Source organism: Cornus florida, unplaced genomic scaffold (genome assembly GCF_030987335.1).
Source record: "Cornus florida cultivar Cherokee Brave unplaced genomic scaffold, ASM3098733v1 CherokeeBrave_3.0.0_Hap2_Chr11, whole genome shotgun sequence".
Lineage (NCBI taxonomy): Eukaryota > Viridiplantae > Streptophyta > Magnoliopsida > Cornales > Cornaceae > Cornus > Cornus florida.
Window position 1 is genome coordinate 137,552,184 of NW_026775581.1, and position 24,485 is coordinate 137,576,668.

General features: G+C 32.8%; 1 protein-coding gene across 1 annotated transcript; it reads left to right on the top strand.

Annotated features, from left to right (window-relative positions):
• Positions 1 to 18,153: 18,153 nt before the first annotated feature.
• On the top strand, positions 18,154 to 22,780 carry LOC132283556 (chaperone protein dnaJ C76, chloroplastic-like). The gene is made up of 6 exons (XM_059785521.1): positions 18,154 to 18,348; positions 18,614 to 18,788; positions 19,435 to 19,630; positions 19,852 to 19,958; positions 20,123 to 20,327; positions 20,471 to 22,780. The coding sequence occupies exons 1-6, from the start codon at positions 18,260 to 18,262 to the stop codon at positions 20,593 to 20,595; spliced, it is 897 nt and encodes a 298-aa protein (XP_059641504.1). The 5' UTR covers positions 18,154 to 18,259; the 3' UTR covers positions 20,596 to 22,780.
• The last annotated feature ends 1,705 nt before the right edge of the window (positions 22,781 to 24,485 follow it).

Here is a 24,485-nt window from a genome sequence, read left to right on the forward strand (position 1 = left end):
TCCTAGTCATGTATGCTAGTTCTGATTTTCAATCAGAATTAGATACTATGAGGTTCATGACTTAGTGTATGTTCACTTAATGGAAGGGATATCAGTTGGTAGATTGTTAAGCAGATTTTAACTGCTGACTCAAACCTGCAGGTGGAATATATTGCAGCCTTAAAGGCGGCAAAGGAAGCTTATTGGTTTGATCTCACTGATTTGAGGTTATGGAGTATACTAGCCTGCCTATTGAGCTATGTTGTGGCAATAGTGCAGAAGTAGTCCAAACCAATGACCCAAGGTTCTATATAGGAACAAGATACACTGAAAGGAAGTATTATGTTCTACATGATATTATCCGGCAAGAAAATGTATTGCATTGGAACACAACTTTGTTGATCCATTATCAAAGGTGTCATTGATCAATAATTTTGATCATCATCTGGATAACATTGGAGTTAGGTGCAATTTGAATTGGCTATGAGGGCAAGTGGGAGCTGTTGGGATTTATATGCCCTGGCATAGCAAATTCCTGTTTGGATTAAAGTGACATATGTTCCTGAAGTTTCTGAAATATTTATGTTTTATACAATTGGTGAATTCAATGTATTATGTTTCGATTCATTATAGAATTGATAATGTCCATTTGATTACAAGAGATATTTATATATATGTATGTGATGGCAATTAATGCATGATATATAAATAGTAATCATAAATGGTTCATAGTCAGTAATTATGGATGGACTCATAATTAATTAAGATTTGAACTGGATCCGCGTTAGGTTGAGATATATTGCGAGAGCTGTCGTATGCAATTACTCCATATCACTGTCATGGCATTTGACTTTTAAGCATGAGAAAAGTATAAACTCTTTTATTAATTAATAATTACTTTGATTTGTTCGGCGGATTCTTCAGGATCCTTAGACTGACATTTTTGGTAGTTATATAATTAATAGTTAGAGGGTTATATTTTCAATATTTGCATCATTGCTACTTGTATTTATTTTGTATTGATTATGGTTGATTACAAAATTAAATTCGAAGGCCTTCATGTGTTTTTAAACAAAATGATTTATTATATATCTATTTATTTAAATTATTATTTTTGTCAAACAAATGTTTTATTGTGATCGAGCCAGAAATAATCCATGGTACCAAAATAAATATATTAATTAAGTAGTCGGATTGATGGCTTTATTTATCCGATAACTAATTAAGTATAGAGGGGTCAAAGTGCAATATTGACTTAGAGGTTATTTATTATTTAATTGGTAAAATTAATTTCTTTTAGTGGAGTAAAAATTAATTTATGAATTAATTGAATTGGGTCCATGAACCGGGCTAATTATTAATTCATTGTAGCCAATAAAATAATAGGCCCAATGGATTCTCACTCATAGCCCAACTTGATATTGGAATCATATTAGATTTGAGACATATGAATTAAAGATTGAGAATGATTTGTTGTTTCCTTCTCTTTATCTTTATGTTGCCTATAAATATACATGATCTATGTATATTTTAGGGGTGATTTTTGAAAAAATGAATAAATTTTCTCATTTAATGGAGGCTCCCACAAGTCTCATTTTCCAAGGTCATTCATGGAGGCTTATGAGTGATTCCTAAAGGCAAGACCATTACCAAGAAGATGGAGATCCATGAAAAAGGTGTCTAGCAAAAGGTATCTACAATAAGTGAGAACATTCACTTTAGAGGAGAGATCTAAGGTTTACTCAAACCTTGATGTAAGTATTCAATCTTTTAATTGAATGATACATCATGTTTTATTTTTGCGTAAAACTTGTCTCTATGTGATGAATCAAGATCTATGAATTAAAATCCCTTAAAAAGTTTTTAAATATTGCACGTTTCCCAACAGTGGTCTGAGGGGATTATAATCTAGTATAGCAGCGCCCATAGTGCACTGAAGAAGACAGCCAATGGAAAAGCGCGTGAAGTACACGCGCTGATAAGGTCAGCATTCTGGCGCGTGAGATACACGCGCCAGACAAAGTCAACCATCCGGCGCGTGTTCCTCACGCGCTGGACAAAGGAACCTCCCCACACGCTGAATCATCTTTCCAGGTGCGTTTCAAGCCTCGTTTTGCTTCTCCTAACGCGTATCAACCTCCTGCGGGTGTTTTCATGCTGATGGAAGACCATCGCGTAATACTTAGAGCAATTAAGTGTTAAAAGCTGAATCCATTGGCTATTTAAATTGCTTCTGTCTATTATTTATTTATTTAACTGATGCATGTAATAACTAATTCTGTATTATTATTATTCATGCATTGGATCCATGATATTTAATTAAATGACTTGATTTATATTAATTAAATTATGAAAATTAATTGGATTTGATTACTAATTAATTTGAGAGCATTTATTGGGAAACGAAAAAAAATTTTTGTAAATTATTTTTGAAGTGTGCCTCAAATTAAATATTAGTGAATCGTTTAAAGTCCAAATATTTTCTAAATTTAATTGGATTAAAATCAAGACGTTTTGCATGCATTATATCATGTAAACGAATAAAATGAAAACCCTAATTATGAATGATTAAAAATTGAGTGGGAGCGAGGATTTTTATACATTGCCCAATGGCCTTCGTTATTAAAACCATTGTAATTAGATCTTAAAAAATAAGGCCCCATGCATGATTTGAAGAGTCTTAATATTACAAGAATGGTGGTCTCATAAAAATAAAAAAAATATTAAATGTTCATTGTAATTAGATCTTTAAAAATAAGGCCCTACGCATGATTTAAAGAGTTTAGATTATAATGACAAGATATTTAATGTTTTATTTTTCATTAGAGTATTAATAACGTTACACACTCAATCTAAAATCAATAGTGTTAGCTCCCTTACGGAGTGGTCTACACTAGGTGATTTTAGAAAGGCTAAACATAATCGGAAATCATTTCATATAGATAGACAAGGTATTGTCTTAAGAGATATGGAGATGATGGGATTTGCCCGCCAATAGCAATAATGAACTTCGCCAACCGAATAAGTTATTGGCATATTGGTTATCTGATTTTTCATGCAGTGGTTAAGGGACCCACATACTATTTTAATGGAAGTGCTCGCCTAATAGTAAATGAATCTCAACAATAGTAATAATGAACTCCTCCAACAGGATAAGTTATTGACATTTTGATTGGTTGATTTATTATGCTACAGAGTTGAGGGACCCGCATTAATTAAAAGAATCGTTCACCAATAATGATAATGATCTCTTGTTCGATTGAGATTTATTATATTATGTGATTAACAAACTCATTTTAATTTTAAATATGCATGACAGTATTGATAATTCACCTTGCATATTGTATGAATGCATTTATATTCAGATTAATTATGTATAATCCAGTTTATCTGCTGGCTTACATATTCAATATAGCTGTACCTCATTTATTATGACTGGAAAAAGAACTTTGATATTTTATTCACAACGTAAGGGTACAAAATGTATTGAATACTCCTATACCTAATTCCTTTACTTTAAGATACTTAATGAGATGTTTTGGTGATATTAGATAGAGCATATGCCAAAGTACTGTGTCAAATTTAAATATCATCAAGATAACCTGAGGAACTCCAGTTTTGATATCGGATATTGAAAAATGATTGTTTATTATTTAAAAATTAGCTGGAGATCAATAGGGCTGACTTGGGTGGTAAATTTCAAGTTGACATGATTATTGCCTTGTTACCAAACTCGTTCGACTCTGTTAGAGTGAACTAAATAAGGAATCAGTTTGAGTTCACACTCGCTGATATTCTTATAGAATTGGTAACAGATGAAGGGATAATCAAAAGTATGGGCGTTCCTATCAATTTAACCTAGTCTATACCATCTTTTTCTAGGCCCAAGTGGACGGGCAAAACAAAGAAGAAGGATAATAATAGGACTAGGCTAGCACAAAACATGGGTATCCAAAAGGTTAAAGGGAATAAGGCAGTGTATGTTGAGGGCAAATTAAATTGTTTCTTTTGCTGTTAACAAAGACAGTAAAGGACGAACTGTCTAAACAATGACGTGGCATAGGAAAAAATATATTTAATCATTGAGCCATGTTATGTGGTTGTATCTATTAATTCCTGATGGATAGATTCTAGAGTCACTAAACATGTTTGCAATTCGTTGCAAGGATTTCAGGAATCCAGAAGCCTCGATGATATGGAATATATTTGTACTTGACCCGATGTCAAGGTTGTAGTTAAGTCAATGGGAGTATTACATCTGAAATTAGAGAGTACGAGGATATTAGTATTAGAGAACTATCTTTATGCACAGAAGTTAGACGCTATCTAATTCTTGTTTCACTTGTGGTTTATAAAAACTGTGTTGTTATTTTGTAAAACTGGTTTTATAAAATTGAATAGATATGCGATTGCTTCTGGTGCATTGAAAGATGGTTAATATACTATAATCATAAACTCTTAAGATTTGCAGGATGTAGAAACTAATGTTGCATATTCTAAATTGAATGTTAAGAGAAAAATTGTTATTCCTGACTCATTGTATTTTTAGTGTCTATTTTTGGGTTGTAATCAGTCAAAATGTGATTCGCAGATTGGTCAAAGAAGGTTAATTACCTAGTGAGGCAGAGGAGCCTAAACCAAACTTGTGAATCCTGCTTTGAAGGATAGATAATTCTAAGGGCTTAATCAGCCAGATGAAATAGACATAAAGGACAATTGGAGTCGGTACACACAGACACGTGTAGTCTTATGAACATCCAAACAAGTTTACTCACATTTTAGATAAATTTATCTGATGCGACACGAGTCTTAAACTTTTGGTACATTCTGAAAGTGTCAAGACTGATGTGGAGCACAGATTAGGTAAACTTATCAAAACAATCCGATCTGATCGTGGATATGAGTATTTCTTGGGATAGTACAAAGACTATATGGTCAATGAGGGTATGGTGTACCAGGTTTTCCGCAATTGACGCTAAATGGATTTAGGTTTCAAAAAGGAATAACAGAATTCCGCTTAACATGGTTAGATCTATGATCTGTCATGCTACATTATCTCTTTCATTTTAGAGTTTAGCTTTGACGATATCAATGCACATTATGAATTGTATTCCATCTTAGTCTGTCTCAAGGATACCGTTGAGCTGTGTTTTTGACTAAATCTTAGTTTGAATCACATACACATATAGGGTAGTCTTGCACATGTGCGCTTAATATGGACAAGTAATTTGGAAACAGATCATACATATAATAGATTTGATAGCTACTCTAAAAAGCACTAGGATTGATTATTTTATGATCTCAAAGATAAAAGTTGATTGTTTACACTCACTGTTTATCTATAGGAGAATCATATTATGAATCACATACCTAGTAGCATAATGTTAGAGAATTTGGTATGAGTACCAGATGTACCACATATGAACACACTTATTATAATAGAGATTGAGAATAATATATGAATTCCCTATTGATGCGTTAAGCATCATCTAGTACACAGATTCCTGCATCGATACATTGATATAGTGGGAAGATTATCATCCAATCCGACAGAATCATGTTTTTAGGTGAGACCGTTATGGACATCCCTGTTAAACATGAGTTGGACCCAGTAAGCTACACGGAAGCGTAAACCGATATGGATACAGATCATTTTGGCGAGTTACTATAAAATCAGAGTTGGAATCTATGTATTCTAATAAATTCTGGGATCTTGTAGAACTTTCTAGTAGGGTGATTCCTATGGAAGGCAAGTTAATCTACAAAAAGACACCAGAAGATTTCTTAGTGAATAAATTATGAGTGTACAAGAGAATGTCATTATTTTTCTGATTCTATATATATTGATGACATCCTACTCATTTAGGATGATGTGGAAGTTTTGTCATCAATAAAAAGGCAGTTGTTCAATTACTTTTAAATGAATGATCTTCAAGATATAAGCTATATTTATAGGATCAAGCTTTTGTAAGATCTGGTTAAAAGGAAAATAGGTTTGTCTTAATAATCCTACATTGATAAAGTTTTGACTAGGTTTGGTATGCAAAACTTAAATTATGAGTTCTTGCTTGATTGACATGGATTGCTCTCTCCAGTAGGTAGTTTTACAAGACTGATAGAAGAGATTGAGCAAATGAGACTGGAACTATATGCTTTGGCATATAGGAGTTTCATATATTCTATGGTATATACCAAACAGGACATCCGCTACATAGTAGAGATAGTCAATAGATATCAGTCCAATCCTGGACTTGATAACTGGTCTATTATGAAAAATATCATTAAGTACCTAAGGAGAACCAATGATCTCATACTCATTTATGGATGTGATGATATGGTCTTAGTCAGGTATGCTAGTTATGATTTTCAATCAGAAGTAGATACTATGAGGTTCATGACTTAGTATATGTTCACTTAATGAAAGGGAAATCAGTTGGTAGATTGTTAAGCAGATTTCAACTGCTGACTTAAACCTGCAGGTGGAGTACATTGCAGCCTTAAGGGTGGCAAAGGAAGCCTTTGGGTTTGATCTCACTGATTTAGAGGTTGTGGAGCATACTAGCCTGCCTATCGAGTTATATTGCGACAATAGTGTAGAAGTAGTCCAAACCAATGACCCAAGGTTCCGCAGAGGAACAAGATACACTAAGAGGAAGTATCATGTTCTACATGATATTGTTTGGCAAGAAAATGTACTTGTGGTTAGAACATTGCATTGGAACACAACTTTGTTGATCTATTAACAAAGGTGTTATTGATTAGTAATTTTAATCATCATCAGGATAACATTGGAGTTAGATGCAATTTGAATTGGCTATGAGGGCAAGTGGGAGCTGTTGGGATTTATATGCCCTGGCATAGCAAATTCCTATTTGGATTAATGTGAAATAAGTTCCTGACGTTTCTGAAATATTTATGTTTTATACAATTGGTGAATTCAATGTATTATGTTTCGATTCATTATAGAATTGATAGTGTCCACTTGATTACAAGAGATATTTATATATATATGTGATAGCGATCAATACATGAATATAAATAGTAATCATAAATGGTTCATAGTCGGTAATTATGGATGGACTCATAATTAATTAAGACTTGAATCGGATCCGCGTTAGGTTGAGATATATTGCAAGAACCGTCGTATGCAATTGTTCCCTATCACCGTCATGGCATTTGACTCTTAAGTATGAGAAAATTATAGACTCTTTTATTAATTAATAATTACTTTGATTTGTTCGGCGGATTCTTCGGGATCCTTAAACCGACACTTTGGGTAGTTATGTAATTAATAGTTAGAGGGTTATATTTTCAATATTTGGATCATTACTATTTGTATTTATTTTGTATTGATTATGGTTAATCACAAAGTAAATTCGAAGGCCTTCATGTGTTTTTAGACAAAATGATTTATTATATATTTATTTATTTAAATTATTATTTTTGTCAAACAAATGTTTTATAGTGATCGAGTCAGAAATAATCAATGGTACCAAAATAAATATATTAATTAAGTAGTCGGATTAATGGCTTTATTTATCCGATAACTAATTATGCATAGAGGGATCAAAGTGCAATATTGACTCAGAGGTTATTTATTATTTAATTGGAGTTCAATTAATTTCTTTTAGTGGAGTAAAAATTAATTTATGAATTAATTGAATTGGGTCCATGGACCGAGCCAATTATTAATTCATTGTAACCAATAAAATAATTGGCCTAATGGATTCTCACTCATAGCCCAACTTGATATTGGAATCATATTAGATTTGAGACATGTGAATTAGAGATTGAGAAAGATTTGTTATTTCCTTTTCTTTATCTTTATGTTGCCTATAAATATACGTGGTTTATGTATATTTTAAGTGTGATTTTTAGGAGAAGGAAAAAGGAATTTATTTTCTCTCTCTAGAAAATTAGGGTTTATGTTCTCATCTAATGGAGACTCCCACAAGCCTAATTTTCTAAGGTCATTTATGGAGGCTTATGAGTGATTCCTAAAGGCAAAACAATTATCAAGAAGATGGAGATTCAAGGAGAAGACATTTTGTTAAGGAATTTACAATAAGTGAGAACATTCACTTTAAAAGAAAGATTTAAAGGTTTACTCAGACCTTTGATGTAAGTATTCAATCTGTTACTTGAATGATACATCATATTTTATTTTTGCATAATTCTCCGTTCGATTAAAGCACCATGAATGATGATTTTGATAAAAACGAAAAATTATTTTTTGTAAATTATTTTTAAAGTGTGCCTCAAATTAAATATTAGTGAATCGTTTAAAGTCCAAGTATTTTCTAAATTTAATTGGATTAAATCAAGACGTTTTGCATGCATTATATCATGTAAATGAATAAAATGAAAACTCTAATTATAAATGATTAAAAATTGAGTGGGAGCGGGGATTTTTAACATTGCCCTATGGCCTTCGTTATTAAAACCATTGTAATTAGATCTTAAAAAATAAGGCTCCACGCATAATTTGAAGAGTCTTAATATTACAAGAATGGTTGTCTCATGAAAATAAAAATATTAAATGTTCATTATAATTAGATCTTTAAAAATAAGGCCCTACACATGATTTAAAGAGTCTAGATTATAATGACCACATATTTAATATTTTATTTTTCGTCAGAGCATTAATAACGTTATATACTCAATCTAAAATCAATAGTGTTAGCTCCCCAACGGAGTGGTCTACACTAGGTGATTTTAGAAAGTCTAAACATAATCCGGAATTATTTCATATCGATAGACAATGCAGTATCTTAAGAGATATGGAGATGATGGGTTTTACCAGCCAATAGCAATAATGAACTTCGCCAACCGAATAAGTTATTGGCGTATTGGTTATCCGATTTTTCATGCAGTGGTTAAGGGACCCACATACTATTTTAATGGAAGTGCTCGCCTAATAGTAAATGAATCTCAACAATAGTAATAATGAACTCCTCCAACAGGATAAGTTATTGACATATTGATTGGTTGATTTATTATGCTACAGAGTTTAGGGGCCCGTATTAATTAAAAGGGATTGTTCACCAATAATAATAATGATCTCTTGTTTTATTGAGATTTATTATATTATGTGGCTAACAAAATCATTTTAATTTTAAATATGCATGACAGTATTAATAATTCACCTTGCATATTGAATGAATGCGTTTATATTCAGATTAATTATGTGTAATCCAGTTTATCTGCTTGCTTACATATTCAATGTAACTAGACCTTATTAATATTGACTGGGAAAGGAACTTAAATATATTATTCACAACGTAAGGGTACAAAATCTATTTACTACTCCTAAACCTAATCCTTTTAATTTAAGATACCCAAGAGAACATTAATACTTTGAATAAGTGAAATAAGGCAAATGATATGACTTGGTGCAATATTCTAGAGTTTACCTCGAATACGCTCCAAAGCTAACATTTACATTATTTTATTTTCTTTAAGCATCATGTTGAATGTCAATAAGATGTTTAGGTGAGATTAGATAGAGAGTATATCAAAGTACTATGTCAGACTTGAATACCATTAAGATAGCCTAATGAACTCTAGTATGAAATCGAATTTTGGAAAATGATTGTTTATTATTTAAAAATTAGCTGGAGATCAATAGGGCTGACTTGGGTGGTAAGTTTCAAGTTGACATGATTATTGCCTTGTTACCAAACTCGTTCGATTCTGTTAGAGTAAACTAAATAAGGAATCAGTTTGAGTTCACACTCGTTGATATTCTTATAGAATTGGTAACAGATGAAGGGATAATCAAGAGTATGGCGCGTTCCTATCAATCTAACCTAGTCTATACCATCTTCTTCTAGGCCCAAGTGGACGGGCAAAACAAAGAAGAAGGATGATAATAGGACTAGACTAGCACAAAACATGAGTATCTAAAAGGTTAAAGGGAATAAGGTAGTGTATGTTGAGGGCGCAGGAAATTGTTTCTTTTGCCGCTAACTATAACACTCAAGGACGAACTGTCTAAGTAATGATGTGGCATAGGAAAATATATATTTAATCATTGAGCCATGTTATGTAGTTGTATCTATTAATTCCTGATGGATAGATTCTAGAGCCACTAAACATGTCTGCAATTCGTTGCAAGGATTTCAGGAATCTAGAAGCCTCGATGATATGGAATATATTTGTACTTGACCCGATGACAAAGTTGTAGCTAAGTCAGTGGGAGTATTACATTTGAAATTATAGAGTATGAGGATATTAGTATTAGAGAACTATCTTTATGCACAGAAGTAAGACACTATATAATTCTTGTTTCACTTGTGGTTTATAAAACTGTATTGTTATTTTGTAAAACTAGTTTTATAAAATTGAATAGATATGCGATTGCTTCTGGTGCATTAAAAGATGGTTAATATACTACAATCACAAGCTCTTAAGATTTGCAGGATGTAGAAATTAATGTTGAATCTTCTAGATTGAATGTTAAGAGAAAATTTGTTATTCGGGACTCGTTGTATTTTTAGTGTCTATTTTTTTGTTGTAATCAATCAAAATGAGATTCAAAGATTGGTTAAAGAAGGTTTATTACCTAGTGAGGCAGAGGAGCCTAATCCAAACTTGTGAATCCTATTTTGAAGGATAGATAATTATATGGGCTTAATCAGCCAAATGAAATATACATAAAGAACAATTGGAGTCGGTACACACAAACAAGTGTAGTCTTATGAACATCCAAGCAAGTTTACTCACGTTTTGGATAAATTTATCTGATGCGACACGAGTCTTAAACTTTTGGTACATTCTGTAAGTGTCAAGACTGATGTAGAGCACAGATTAGGTAAACTTATCAAAACAATCCGATCTGATCGTGGAGATGAGTATTTCTTGGGATAGTGCAAAGACTATATGGTCAATGAGGGTGTGGTGTACCAGGTTTTCCGCAATTGACGTTAAATGGATTTAAGTGTCAAATAGGAATAACAGAATTTCGCTTAACATGGTTAGATCTATGATCTGTTATGCTACATTATCTCTTTCATTTTGGAGTTTAGCTTTGACGATATCAATACACATTATGAATTGCATTCCATCTTAGTCTGTCTCAAGGATACCGTTGAGTTGTGTTTTTGACTAAATCTTAGTTTGAATCACATGCACATATGGGGTAGTCTTGCACATGTGCGCTTGATATGGACAAGTAAGTTGGAAACAGATCATACGTATGATAGATTTGATAGCTACTCTAAAAGTCACTAGGACGGATTATTTTATGATCTCAATGATAAAAGTTGATTGTTTAGACTCACTGTTTATCTATAGGAGAATTATATTATGAATCACATACCTAGTAGCATAGTGTTAGAGAATATGGTATGAGTACCAGATGTATCACATGTGAACACACTTATTATAAAGATTGAGAATAATATATGAATTCCCTATTGATGCGTCAGCATCATCTAGTACACAGATTCCTGCATCGGTACATTAATGTAGTGGGAGGATTATCATCCAATCCGACAGAATCATGTTTTTAGGTGAGACCATTATGGACATCCCTATTAAACATGAGTTGGATCCAGTAAGCTATACGAAAGCGTGAACCGATATGGATACAGATCGTTTTGGCGAGTTACTATGAAATCAGAGTTGGAATCTATGTATTCTAATAAATTCTGGGATCTTATAGAACTTTCTAGTAGGGTGATACCTATGGAAGGCAAGTTAATCTACAAAAAGATACCAGAAGATTTCTTAGCGAATAAATCATGAGTGTACATGGGAATGCCATTATTTTTCTGATTATATATATATTGATGACATCCTACTCATTTAGAATGAAGTGGAAGTTTTGTCATCAATAAAGAGGTAGTTGTTCAATTACTTTTAAATGAAAGATTTTCAAGATGTAAGCTATATTCCTAGGATTAAGCTTTTGTAAGATCAGGTTAAAAGGAAAATAGGCTTATCTTAATAATCCTATATTGATAAAGTTTTGACCAGGTTAGGTATGCATAACTTAAATAATGAGTTCTTGCTTTATTGATGTGGATTGCTCTCTCTAGTAAGTAGTTTTCCAAGACTAGCAGAGGAGATTGAACAAATGAGACTGGAACAATATGCTTCGGCATATGAAAGTCTCATATATGCCATGGTCTATACCAAACAGGACATCGGCTACATAATAGGGATAGTCAGTAGATATCAGTCCAATCCTGGACTTGATAACTGGTCAGTTGTGAACAATATCATTAAGTACCTTAGGAGAACCAATGATCTCATACTCATTTATGGATGTAATGATATGGTCCCAGTCAGGTATGCTAGTTCTAATTTTCAATCAGAAATAGATACTATGAGGTTCATGACTTAGTATATGTTCACTCAATGGAAGGGAAATCAGTTAGTAGATTGTTAAGCAAATTTCAACTGCTGACTCAAACCTGCAGGGGAAGTACATTGCAGCCTTAAATGCAGTAAATGAAGCCTATTGGTTTGATCTTACTGATTTAGAGGTTGTGGAGTATACTAGCCTGCCTATTGAGTTATTTTGCGACAATAGTGCAGAAGTAGTCCAAACCAATGACCCAAGGTTCCATGGAGGAACAACATACACTGAGAGGAAGTATCATGTTCTACATGATATTGTCCGGCAAGAAAATGTACTCGTAGTTAGAACATTGCATTGGAATACAACTTTGTTGATCCATTAACAAGGGTGTTATTGATCAATAATTTTGATCGTTATCTGGATAACATTGGAGTTAGATGCAATTGGAATTGGCTATGAGGGCAAGTGGGAGCTGTTGGGATTTATATGCCCTAGCATAGCAAATTCCTATCTGGATTATAGTGACATATGTTCCTGACGTTTCTAAAATATTTATATTTTATACAATTGATGAATTCAATGTATTATGTTTTGATTCATTATACAATTGATAGTGTCCACTTGATTACAAGAGATATTTATATATGTATGTGATAGCTGATAAGTGCTTAAATGTTACATATTTCAGCACCTAAGTTAGGGTATTTCAGTCTTTGCATCTATCTTAATTTCATGTTTTAGTCCTAATTTATGTTTATGTGTATTTCAGGGCAATAAAGTTAAAATAAGCTAAGAACGGTCCATTAAAGCCTTTTTGGAGTCAAGCAAAGATATTCAAAAAAAGCTCAGAAAGTGGCAAAAATGAGGTCGCAGCCCATTGCTCGTATAGTGTGTTTATTCTTCAAAAGCGGTCAATCTCAGGCCTTTGATGATGTTCCCAAAGATGAAGAAGCAAACTAATGAGCTCGGGGCAAAAATAGAGCTAAATAGGGATTAAAGGAAATTTCCAACTCTGGGGGGATCGATCCCCCAGGACTTGGCAACATTACAGATTTTTTTTTATTGTTTGGGCTTATTTTGTGAACTATTAGGCTTTAATAGGGTTGTTACTTAAGGCCCAGTGAGCCATTAGATTAGGGTTAGTATTTATTTTATTTAGGGAATATTATTAGAATTATTAAGTTTTATTATTTTTTTTCTGTACGGTGATATTACGTTCTCTCTGGGAAAAAGGAAAAGCTAGGGTTTGAAGAACATTTTTACAGAGGCTTTGTCTACAATTGAAGGAAGAAGAAGAAGGAGCCAAAAGATGGAGATGGAACTTGTTGACACCATGATCATTTTCTCCATAAGCTAGTTCTTCACTTAGGGCTTGGATGAGCCCTAAGTTCATGTAACCTTAATCTTTGTATTTATTTTCTTGGGGAATTATTATGTTGTAATTAAATTATATGGCCTTGTGATTTCTTCATATATACATGCTTGATTTGATAAATTAGGGTTTGTATTGATGAATTCTTCCATTGAAATCTCCAATTGATTGTATGTCTATGTATGATTAATTAGGGATTTTATTCTTCATTAGATGATTAGAACTTAATTCTTTCATTAATTCTATATGTAATTTGCATGTCTATGTGTGATTGCTTTAGGATTATATTCTACATTAAATACTTCTTGTAGTTGTGTTTAGTGATGGCCATAATATGATACTTATTTGATACAATTGTCAATTAATTTGATAGATAAATGCTTAATCTTGATGGGTTGTTCTACAAATTAGCTTTCTTGTTATTAGTTAATTGTAGTTAAGTAGGCAATTTGTGCTTGATTATGTTAATCCATGCTTCTAATTACAATTAGTATTATTCTCTTGATTGATGTGTGCTCTTATTTGATACATTTGTGAATGTGTATGGTGGGTTATGACACAGTCTTGAATGGGTTCCACACTTTAGTTTAATTGTCATTAAGTAGACAACTCATTCTTGATGTTGATAATCTATGCTTACAATTGTGATTTGTGATGATAATGTGGCTACATCTATAATTACACTAATGAATTCCCCATTAATTGAAAGCATATGGTTAATTGCAAGAACTTAGTGGTGAATCCTAACCCTAAGACTCTCTTCATATCTCTTTAATTCTTAGTTTAATTTAATTTAATTTACTTGCATTGTCATTTCTATTTCATGCTTTCGATTTCTAGTTTAATCACTTCACCAAAAATCTTTTTCTCCCTCTCTATCTCTCTCTCTCTTGTGCAATCTCATTAGCACTAAAATCAAGTTTAATCCCAACACGTGTTCAATCTCTTGGGTTCGATCCCTACTCGCTTCATACTACATAGTACAAGTGTTTAGTGGTTTTATAAATTTTAAAATATGATGCCCGCTTGACATTATTTCTAAACCTAAAGTGTTGTGCATTATTTTGTACACACGCTCGGGTCGCATCAATAGCGATCAATACATGAATAGAAATAATAATCATAAATGGTTCATAGTCGGTAATTATGGATGGACTCATAATTAATTAAGACTTGAACCGGATCCGCGTTAGGTTGAGATATATTGCGAGAGCCGTCATATGCAATTGCTCCCTATCACCGTCATAGCATTTGACTCTTAAGCATGAGAAAAGTATAGACTCTTGTATTAATTAATAATTACTTTGATTTGTTCGGCGGATTCTTCGGGATCCGTAAATCGACACTTTGGGTAGTTATGTAATTAATAGTTAGAGGGTTATATTTTTAATATTTGCATCATTCCTACTTGTATTTATTTTTTATTGATTATGGTTGATCATAAAGTAAATTCGAAGGCCTTCGTGTGTTTTTAGACAAAATGATTTATTATAAATTTATTTATTTAAATTATTATTTTTGTCAAAATTTTTGTGTAAGTCTACTTTGACACATCAGATTACACAAATTTTTTTAACATACTGCTGTATATACTCTTATTATTTTATGTATCAAATATAATGAATTCATTATAAAATATAAGGTAATTAATTACTCTTTTTGTTCTATATTAGTAGTCTATTTTTTTCTTTTTACATGTCCTAAATTAATTGTACTCTTTGAAAAGTCCAAGCATATTTCCTTTATATTTCAATCATTGTCCCTTTTCTTTTTAAAAAATTTCAAACTTTATAACTATATATATTTAAATTAAAAAGGATAATTTGGCGATTTTAAGAAGGGACAATGCATTAATTGCATATTCCCTTAAAAAATCAAATTTCTAAATACGGACTTCTATTATTGAACGGAGGTAGTATTTAGAAAGTTATAGTCTATTTTTTAAGTTTCATCTTAATATAGTATTTTTTTTTTTTGCTATTAAAATTTCAATCATCATGTATAATATTGTATATGTGTTTTATATATATATTACATTGCATCTCGATCTCTAACGCATAGATACTTAAGAAGTTAAGATTGCATCTCCTATATATAATTAGATAAATGATACATAAAACTGAAAAGATAAGGAAATGAGTTATGAAAAACTAAGTATATAAAGAAAGTAAAATTGGTGTATTTTATGGAAACAAACAGGAGCAGTAATAATGCCGTCATATTTTTACCTAGTCAGTTTTAAGTCGGAGTATTAAAGTCGTCAAAAATATCATTTTTCTTTTGGTAGTTTGCTAGGAAATGATCCGAGAAACTTGTGTGCAAAACAGTGAATTGAAAAAAAAATTTAAAATAAAAAATAAATTATGTCCAATGTTTAAAATTACGGAACAAAATTATTCAAGTGGAATGGAATGTAATGCAAGTAGCAATGAAATGAAAATGGGAATGGAATGGAAGTAAACATTCTACTATTTGGTTATAAATATAAAATGTGTAGGAATGAATTGATAATAAGCATTCTATTGTTTAGTTAGACCAATTTAAAATTTATAATGGAATAAATTTCAAATTGAGTTCTCCAAAATTTCTCTCTTAGTAACAAATAAATTAAATTAACAAAATGACATTTTTATATAATTTTTTAAAAAAATAAATGGTGGCAGTGGCGTAATAGATGGTGGTGGAGATGGGAAACGGTAGTAGTGTAGGTGGTGGTGTTGGAAGGCGGCGGTAGTAGTGGGAAGACAGCAGTGGTGTTGGTGGAAGGCGATGGCAGTAGTGTGGTGATGGTGGTGGAAGAAGATAGTGGTGTAGGTGATGGAAGCCAATGGAGGCGACTGTTGCGGTGGTGGTAGTAGTGGAAGGCTGTGGCGGTGGTGGAAGGCAGTTGTGGTGGTAGTGGCGGAAGGTTGTGGTGGTGGTGGTGGAAGGTAATGATGGCGGTAGTGGTGGAAAGTGATGGCGGTGGCGGTGTGATAAAAGGTGGTGGCGGTGAAAAGCGGTAACGATGGTGGTGGTGGAAGGCGCTGGCGATAGCGGTGGTGAAAAGCGATGACAGTGGTGGTGGAAGGCAGTGGTGGAAGATGGTGGCAATAGTGAATGGCGGCGGCGGCGGTGGTGAAAGGCGATGGCGGAGACGGTGGCGGCGGCAGCGGTAAAGGAATACAGTGTCAGTGGTGAAAGGTGATGGTGGTGGTGACGGTGGAAAGTAGTGGGCGGTGGTGAAAGTTAGTGGCAGTGGTGGTGGCGGCTGCGGTAAAGGAAGATGGTGTTAGTGGTGAAAGGCGACGGTGGCGATAATGGTGGAAAGTAGTAGGCGGTGGTGAAAGTCGGTGGCAGTGATGGTGGTGGATGGAGGCTCTAGACAAGTCCAGAAAATGCTAGACAACTCCACACTAGTCTAGAGAATTCCGGAAAGTTCCATACTTGTGTAGAGACGTCTAGAAAGCTCCGGTCCATGCAGGCTCCATATTATCGTCTGCTGGGCGTCTGCGTGGCGTAGCCTCTTAGTTGCGGGACGTGACATTCTCCCCCACCTAAGCTCGCGACGCCCTCGTTGCGTCTTCTATATGATTTATATGTTTTGTGATTTTAGTTGGTAAATTGATATGGCGTTTTGTTTTGATGATGTGAGTGAATTATTTGTTTGAATTGTGTGTACGCCGATGGCATTTTGATCGACGCCGAAGGCAATGCTATCGCTTCGGCTCGCCTTTATAGTACCCATCGCCGGCAAAACAGGTGGTGATGAAAGGCAGAAGTGATTGTAGTGGAAGGTAGTTGTGATTTTTAGACTTGTAACATGAGTGTTTTTTGGAAAGTTTTTTTTTTAAAAAAAAAATTATTTAGGAAATGGTATAGTCATTCCATAAGTTTAGTTATAGGATAGTCATTCCATAGGATTTTCATTATTATAAATACATTTTCATTCCAATAGAATGATCATTCCCATTTTAAATTACATATTAAAGAAAATAATAATTAAAATGAACATTCTATTCCATTTTCTACGCACCAAATGCTTAAATAAGCTTATAATAAATGCGAATTTTGATAGACCGATGAGGACAGTACTAAGTCCTCATCAATGAAAATATATACAGCATTTTAACTTAATATGAATCAATAATAAATAAATAAGCTTTTTTTTATTACCAAATCAAATTAAAAAAAAAAAAAAAAATGAAATCGTAAAGATTCACTTCTCCTCAAAGAGACGATTAAAAAAATTATTGCCACGCTGGCATGTAAGGAAAGTTGTCGTGCGTCACCTGTTCAGAGAATTCGGTGGATTCACTGTATAGAATCCAAACCCATGGGAAAAATATCAAATAGCATACAGTTTTAACTATTACTATTATCAGAACAAAAATGGCTATGGCCAAATCAAGTGCAACTTCAAACAGCGTACAAAGTGCTTAAAATCATTCTGGCAATAAGCAACAATGCTTTGGCAATAGTGAACCCCTATCATAATATACCAAGTGAAGATATTAAGGATTGAAGCCACCAGATGAAAAATATCCAAAACTTGAGTCTTCATCCAAACAGAACGCTCACTCTTGACTTAGCAGAGTTGTTCAAGAAAGCCAGTAAGAAACATGTCAGGCTCTCTAGTCTCAATACAACAAATTTCTTTGCCAAATCGTCTCCAACAGCGCCATCGCCATTTAAACAAGCCCAATTCAAGGTAGTTTCGTCCAAAGCTTGAATTTTTTATCAGAATTTTTGTTACTGATATCCATAACAAAGCGATTAACAAAATCTCTATCACTGTTTTTAGTTACATGGAATTAATTTCTTAAAATTGGAATCGTAGAAGGAGAAAACTTTCTCCGATTCCAAATCCAAGCCATCAATTCCATGTAAAACTTTTTCCCATTCTAATTTTAAGGTACTAATTCAATTAAAAAACAACCGAACATAATATAGATGAGTTGTTTGTGTTTTTTAAGTTGGAGGCAGAAATCTACAGTATTCAGATGTTGTAAGAGGACTCTAGAAAGTGTAAGAACAGAGAAGAATTACTATGAGTTGCTTGGAGTTTCTGTTGATTCAACTGCCCGAGAAATCAAAGAAGCTTATAGGAAGTTGCAGAAGAAATATCACCCAGATATTGCAGGCCAAAAGGTGTCTCGTTCTATCTGCTTCTACTTATATATATATATATATTTTTTTTAATTTTCATGCTTTAAACTTGTTCTCTATGTGCTCACTGTATTTGATCAAGATGGCTCATTAATTTAAGTAATCTGGATCTCAACTTCTATCTGTTCAAAATTAATCAAGCTCGACGATCATGACAAAACCCATTTTGTCAGAAAGATTGAAACACACTCTTATATCTACTTATGTTACCATGAGGTTGACAATCATCATGTACAAGAGTAATAAGAGGTTGAAAACCGTTAAAAGATGATTGTATGAGCATTATACAGCCAAAAATTCATATCAAAATTCAATTACAATACATCACACAAATCAGTCAAACTTTTATATATATTATCTTTCTTTTGATTTCATTTGACCAAATTAAACAATCATTTGACTGTATAATTTTATTTTATGATTTTTTGAAATGATTTTTTTGTTTATTTTTACTGTGAGATCACTTTAATAATTGTCATTGCATCTTCCTTAAATTAGCAATTTTTGAACAGGAAAAATAATGCACAAATTATAGCATTCCACTATCTAATTTTTTTTTTTTATGCATTCAAGTCCCTCACCCTTCAAGTAACACTAAAACTTGAACGGTTTACCATCTTCGTTTCAGGGTCATGAGTACACTTTGATGCTGAATAAGGCCTACAAAGTGCTAATGAGTGACGATCTCAGAAAAGAGTATGATGCTTCTATTCATGTGATACTGAGAGTCGGGTTTGGAACACATTTATCTGGTGCGGGTTACAGTTCATGGAATGGCCCCTTAAGACCCCAAGCTCTATTTGTTGATGAAAATGCTTGCATAGGTCAATTTGATACTTCACTCCTCAACTTGGGACTTATATTTAAATTTAACAAATTGGATTTTATCAACCACTTGCACACTTAAAATTTATTTGTTGATCTTAATTATTTCATGATGAGAGAGCTCTATATAGAATCAATTTGCAAGATTTTTCTAAAAAATCTCCAATTCTCTCGATCATGACCTAACATTGCATTTCTTGGTTCCTCCAATGGAGTACAGGGTGCAGACAATGTGTGCACCAAGCGAGTAACACATTTACGATGGATGAAGCACATGGATGTGCTCGTGTCAAAGTGCAATATGGAGATGACGACAGAAAAATAGAGGTAAAATTAATGCTCATCAAACAGACTATATATATATAGTAGGAGGCGTATATAAAATGATATCATACATTTGACTTTTGTTAAATCTACTAAAAGAATTTTACTGTCATCAAGTCATGATGTGATTCAGTTCATATGAATGGCATTGGCTTGTAAATTTGCAGGTTTCGGTTGAGTCATGCCCTGTGAATTGCATCCATTGGGTGGACAGTGAAGAAGTGGCAGTGCTCGAGTTTTTGACAAAACCTCAACCAAAAGAAGGTTATGGCGTATTTGGGCAAGGTTGGGAAAGGCCTGCAAATGTTTTCATGGCAGCCGAGGCGTTCAACAAGCAGCTTAAAGAGCAGGCTGAACACGATCAAAGATATGGTGATGTCTCTTAATTAAAATTAAAATTTAAAAGTCGATTTCATAGCTACTCACTACACTAAAATATGTGGAACTACTTTTTCTTTGCTGAATGCTGAGTTATATATATAATCTGTTTCTGTAAATGGTGTCGGTTTCTGCAGCACAAACGACTGTTGAACAAGAAACGCCAGCTCAAGCTGAGGCGCGAGCAAGTGCAAGTATGAAATTAAAGAGGGAGAGGTTCTCAAGAATTTGGAATTGGGTGAAGGAAATCTTGGGGAATTAAGTGGATTGGAGAATATATTTTCGAATAATGAAATGAAAGACTGCATCTTTTATTTGGTCATAACATTTCTACAAAAAAAAAACCTATTAGAGGTCACTATAGATATATATATATATATATATATGGGGGAAGTGCAGAAAACACCCGAAATATACTTTTCATAACACTTTTACCCCCTATTTAAAAAAGTGTGCAATAAACATCCCTAATCTTTTGACATTATGCAAAAATACCCCTCGGTCAGAAATCTGACATAAATTGGTACTGTAATACCTGTTTTGCCTTTTTACTTTTCTGAAAATGCCCAAGGGGATATGTATGTTACTAATCTCATACTATAGGCGTATTATGTGCACACTACCTTAAGAATATCTAGTATAAGGGTGTTTTATGCACTTACCTTATAAATTTTTTCAATTCAATACCATTAATTTTTTTTTAGTTCGACACTGAAAAATCCTACACTTAAATACGAAAATGTTGTCAAAACACCTTCAATATAACATTTAATTAACACACTTAATATTAAATTAACATTTAACTTACAATTTATTTATTTATTTATTTTGTCTTGACAATTTGAATTAATTCTGTATTAAACTTGACTCAAATAAACAAGTGGTCTTTCTCTCTTCTAAAACCCACACAGGTCTCTCTATAGCTTCATTTTTCTTTATTATGGATCATGTCATTGGCCTCCTCTTTATCTTCATAAAAGAAATCAATTAGTGCATCTTCTACCAAAACTAATGCTATTAAGAATAGGAATTCAACACTCCCTTCTCTATCTAAATCTCTCTTTTACCCATTCCCCTGCTTTTGCAAATTCTGCACCAATTGGAATATGCCAAGGCCACCATCCATCGCCTGCAACCTCCTTGAATCCAACGGAATCTCAAGAATTCAACTATTTAACGCCAACACCGAAACACTGGTTGCATTTTCTGGCACCAGAATCTTGCTCATGATCGGAGTCCCCAACGAAGTCCTCTATGACCTTGCCGGCGGCAATGTGAGCACCTCGCTGCAATGGCTTTAATCTAACATTTTTCCCACGTAGTCGCTGATCAAGTCCAATATATTGTCGTGGGGAACAAAATCTTCCTCAAAGATCCATTCTTCACTCCAGTTTTAGTCCCTGCCATTGTCAACGTATAACAAACTCTTCAAACACCAGGCTTTGATAAGATAATCAAGCTTTCCTCGACCTATGCAGCGTCCATATTCAGATCAGTGCCATCTTCAGCGTTGTTGTCCCGTTCTTCGCTGTCTCATCACTGTTACCGGAGTATTCTCTAGTTATCATCGGAGCTTCCCTCATTGTCGGTTAGAAAGAGAGAAGGAGATCCACAATAAGGCTGCTGTCACATGGTCTTTCATTTTGTGTCCTTTTTTGTCATTTTACACAATAATGTATTTTTAATTAATTTATAAAATGTCTCATGAAGGGCAATTTAGACAAACTCTAACTTAAATGTGTTTGAGGGACTTATTTGCACCAAATCAATACTTTGAGGGTGTTTTGTGCACGTGAGGGGTGTGATATGCACTGTAAGCATAGTATAGGGGTGTTTTCTGCACTTCACCCTATATATATATATATATATATATATATATTGTATATAGGATAGAAGAAGAACGCAGATATCCTTGTGTTTAGAACATGGCCTTTTCAATTGAGAAATTCATGTACCCTTGATAATCTAAATGAAGTTACATTTTCATATTAGCACTGAACTAGTCTTAATTCAGTTACTTCTACAGCAATGGTTTGTTATTGCATCTAATATTCTATGGGGGGAAGTGCAGAAACCGCGTGAAGTATATTTTTTGTAACATTTTTACTCCTTATTAAAAAAAGTGTGCAATAAACACCATCCGAAGAAAATCTTGGGGAATTAAGTGGATTGGAGAATATATTTTCGAATAATGAAATGAAAGACTGCGTCTTTTATTTGGTCATAACATTTCTACAAAAAAAAAAAAAAAAAAAAAAAAAAAAAAAAAAAAAAAAAAAAAAAAAGCCTATTAGAGGTCACTATAAAGATGTATATATAGATATATTGTATATAGGATAGAAGAAGAAGAAGAAGAATGTAGATATCCTTGTGTTTAGAACATGGCCTTTTCAATTGAGAAATTCATGTACCCTTGATAAACTAAATGAAGTTACATTTTCATATTAGCACTGAACTAGTCTTAATTCAGTAACTTCTACAGCAATGGTTTGTTATTGCATCTAATATTCTTTAGCAATGGAATTGTGTGTGTACATGTATCTTACGTACCCAATAATAATAATAAATAAATAAAAGAAAAGGAAAAACTCTCAACAACGTCATTTTTTTCTCCGGTAAATAACAAAATCTTCAATTTGGTTATTTGACTATGAGTCTATGGTTGGTTTTGCTAATTCAAAAAGAAAAAATAAAATAAAAATGAATTGACTCTGAAAAAATAAAAATAAAAAGAGCAAATTATATATATATATATATATATAGTAATTTCTTATAGCTAGAAAGAAATCAATGATCAGTTAGGATGACAGTAATCATACCCCTAAAATCAAACTACATCTTAATTTTTCATGTATATACTGCATGAAAAAAAATGATATTTAATTTATATATATTTTTTAAGGTGGGTATAATAAGCTTTAATTTTAAATAATAATTTAATCATTTTATAATATTGCCACACTTGATGGTAGTTACAACTATGTGCTTCTTTCCTCTCTTTTTTTATTTTATTTTATCATTGTTATGATAAATTGATACCAGTTATAAAATTAAGATAAAGGGTATAATTAATATTTAAATAAGAGAAAAATACAAGTACTAAAAGATAATTCAATAATAAAGGACAAATTTAAATTTACTTTATTATTACTGGAGTTTTGAACTTAGTTGGAAACATGTATATAAAAAATAGGATTTCGTTGTCCTACCATTTACCAAATATTTATACGGAGCACAACTTATTTGATCATTGCAATTAAAAAATAGGACTAATTTGTAATTTTTGTTCTTTTATTTTACTACAACGCTTTGACGTGCGTGTGTGTGTGTGTGTGCGTGTGTGTATATATATATATATATATAAATGGGTACCAAACCATAAATTGACGTTAACCCTTCAACGGGCGCTCGATCAATCATGGCAACTTCCCTAGTCCTGTCGTACTTGGTTGGTGCCTTGAGTTGTTTTCTAAATTATTCCCATGCCTAGAATTATTTCTTTATCCCAACAAGGCAATCATCACAGCAAGCAATTTATTTCAGGGGTTGTTGGTTGTTCTATTCCTCTCACACTTCTAATCCTCGTCCACAACACTTATTGATGCTTTAATTTAAAAGCACTCCAAAAACATGCTAAAGCAATTTATTTTTTTATTTTTTTGAATGTGCTTTCGCATCCAAGCTCTAAAGGCCACGAGTTCAAGACTTCTTGTTATTATTTGTACTTTTTTTATATAAAATTGACAACACACATATAATGAAAAACTAAAATAGAAAAACATATGATTCATACGTTGTTATCATTTATATAGATTATTACCACACTAAACAAAAAAACTATCGGTGTTGAATAGTGTCAAATAAAATAATTTAGGATAAACGATCAAAATATAAAGAAACAAATTTTATTTTATTTTAAATATGAAGTCCTGGTAAATAACACTAATACTAATATAACTATTATGCACTGAAGGCCACGAGTTCTTATTATTATTATAATTTTTTTTAATAATTTTTCAGTACACATAAAACGGTAATGGAAATTAAAAAATTTTGCTGTTGCATATTGTTACCGATTTTCGAAATTAATCCAGCGGGTGTCACATTGATGTGTCAAATAAAAAAAATTAAGATAAAAAATTAAAATATAAA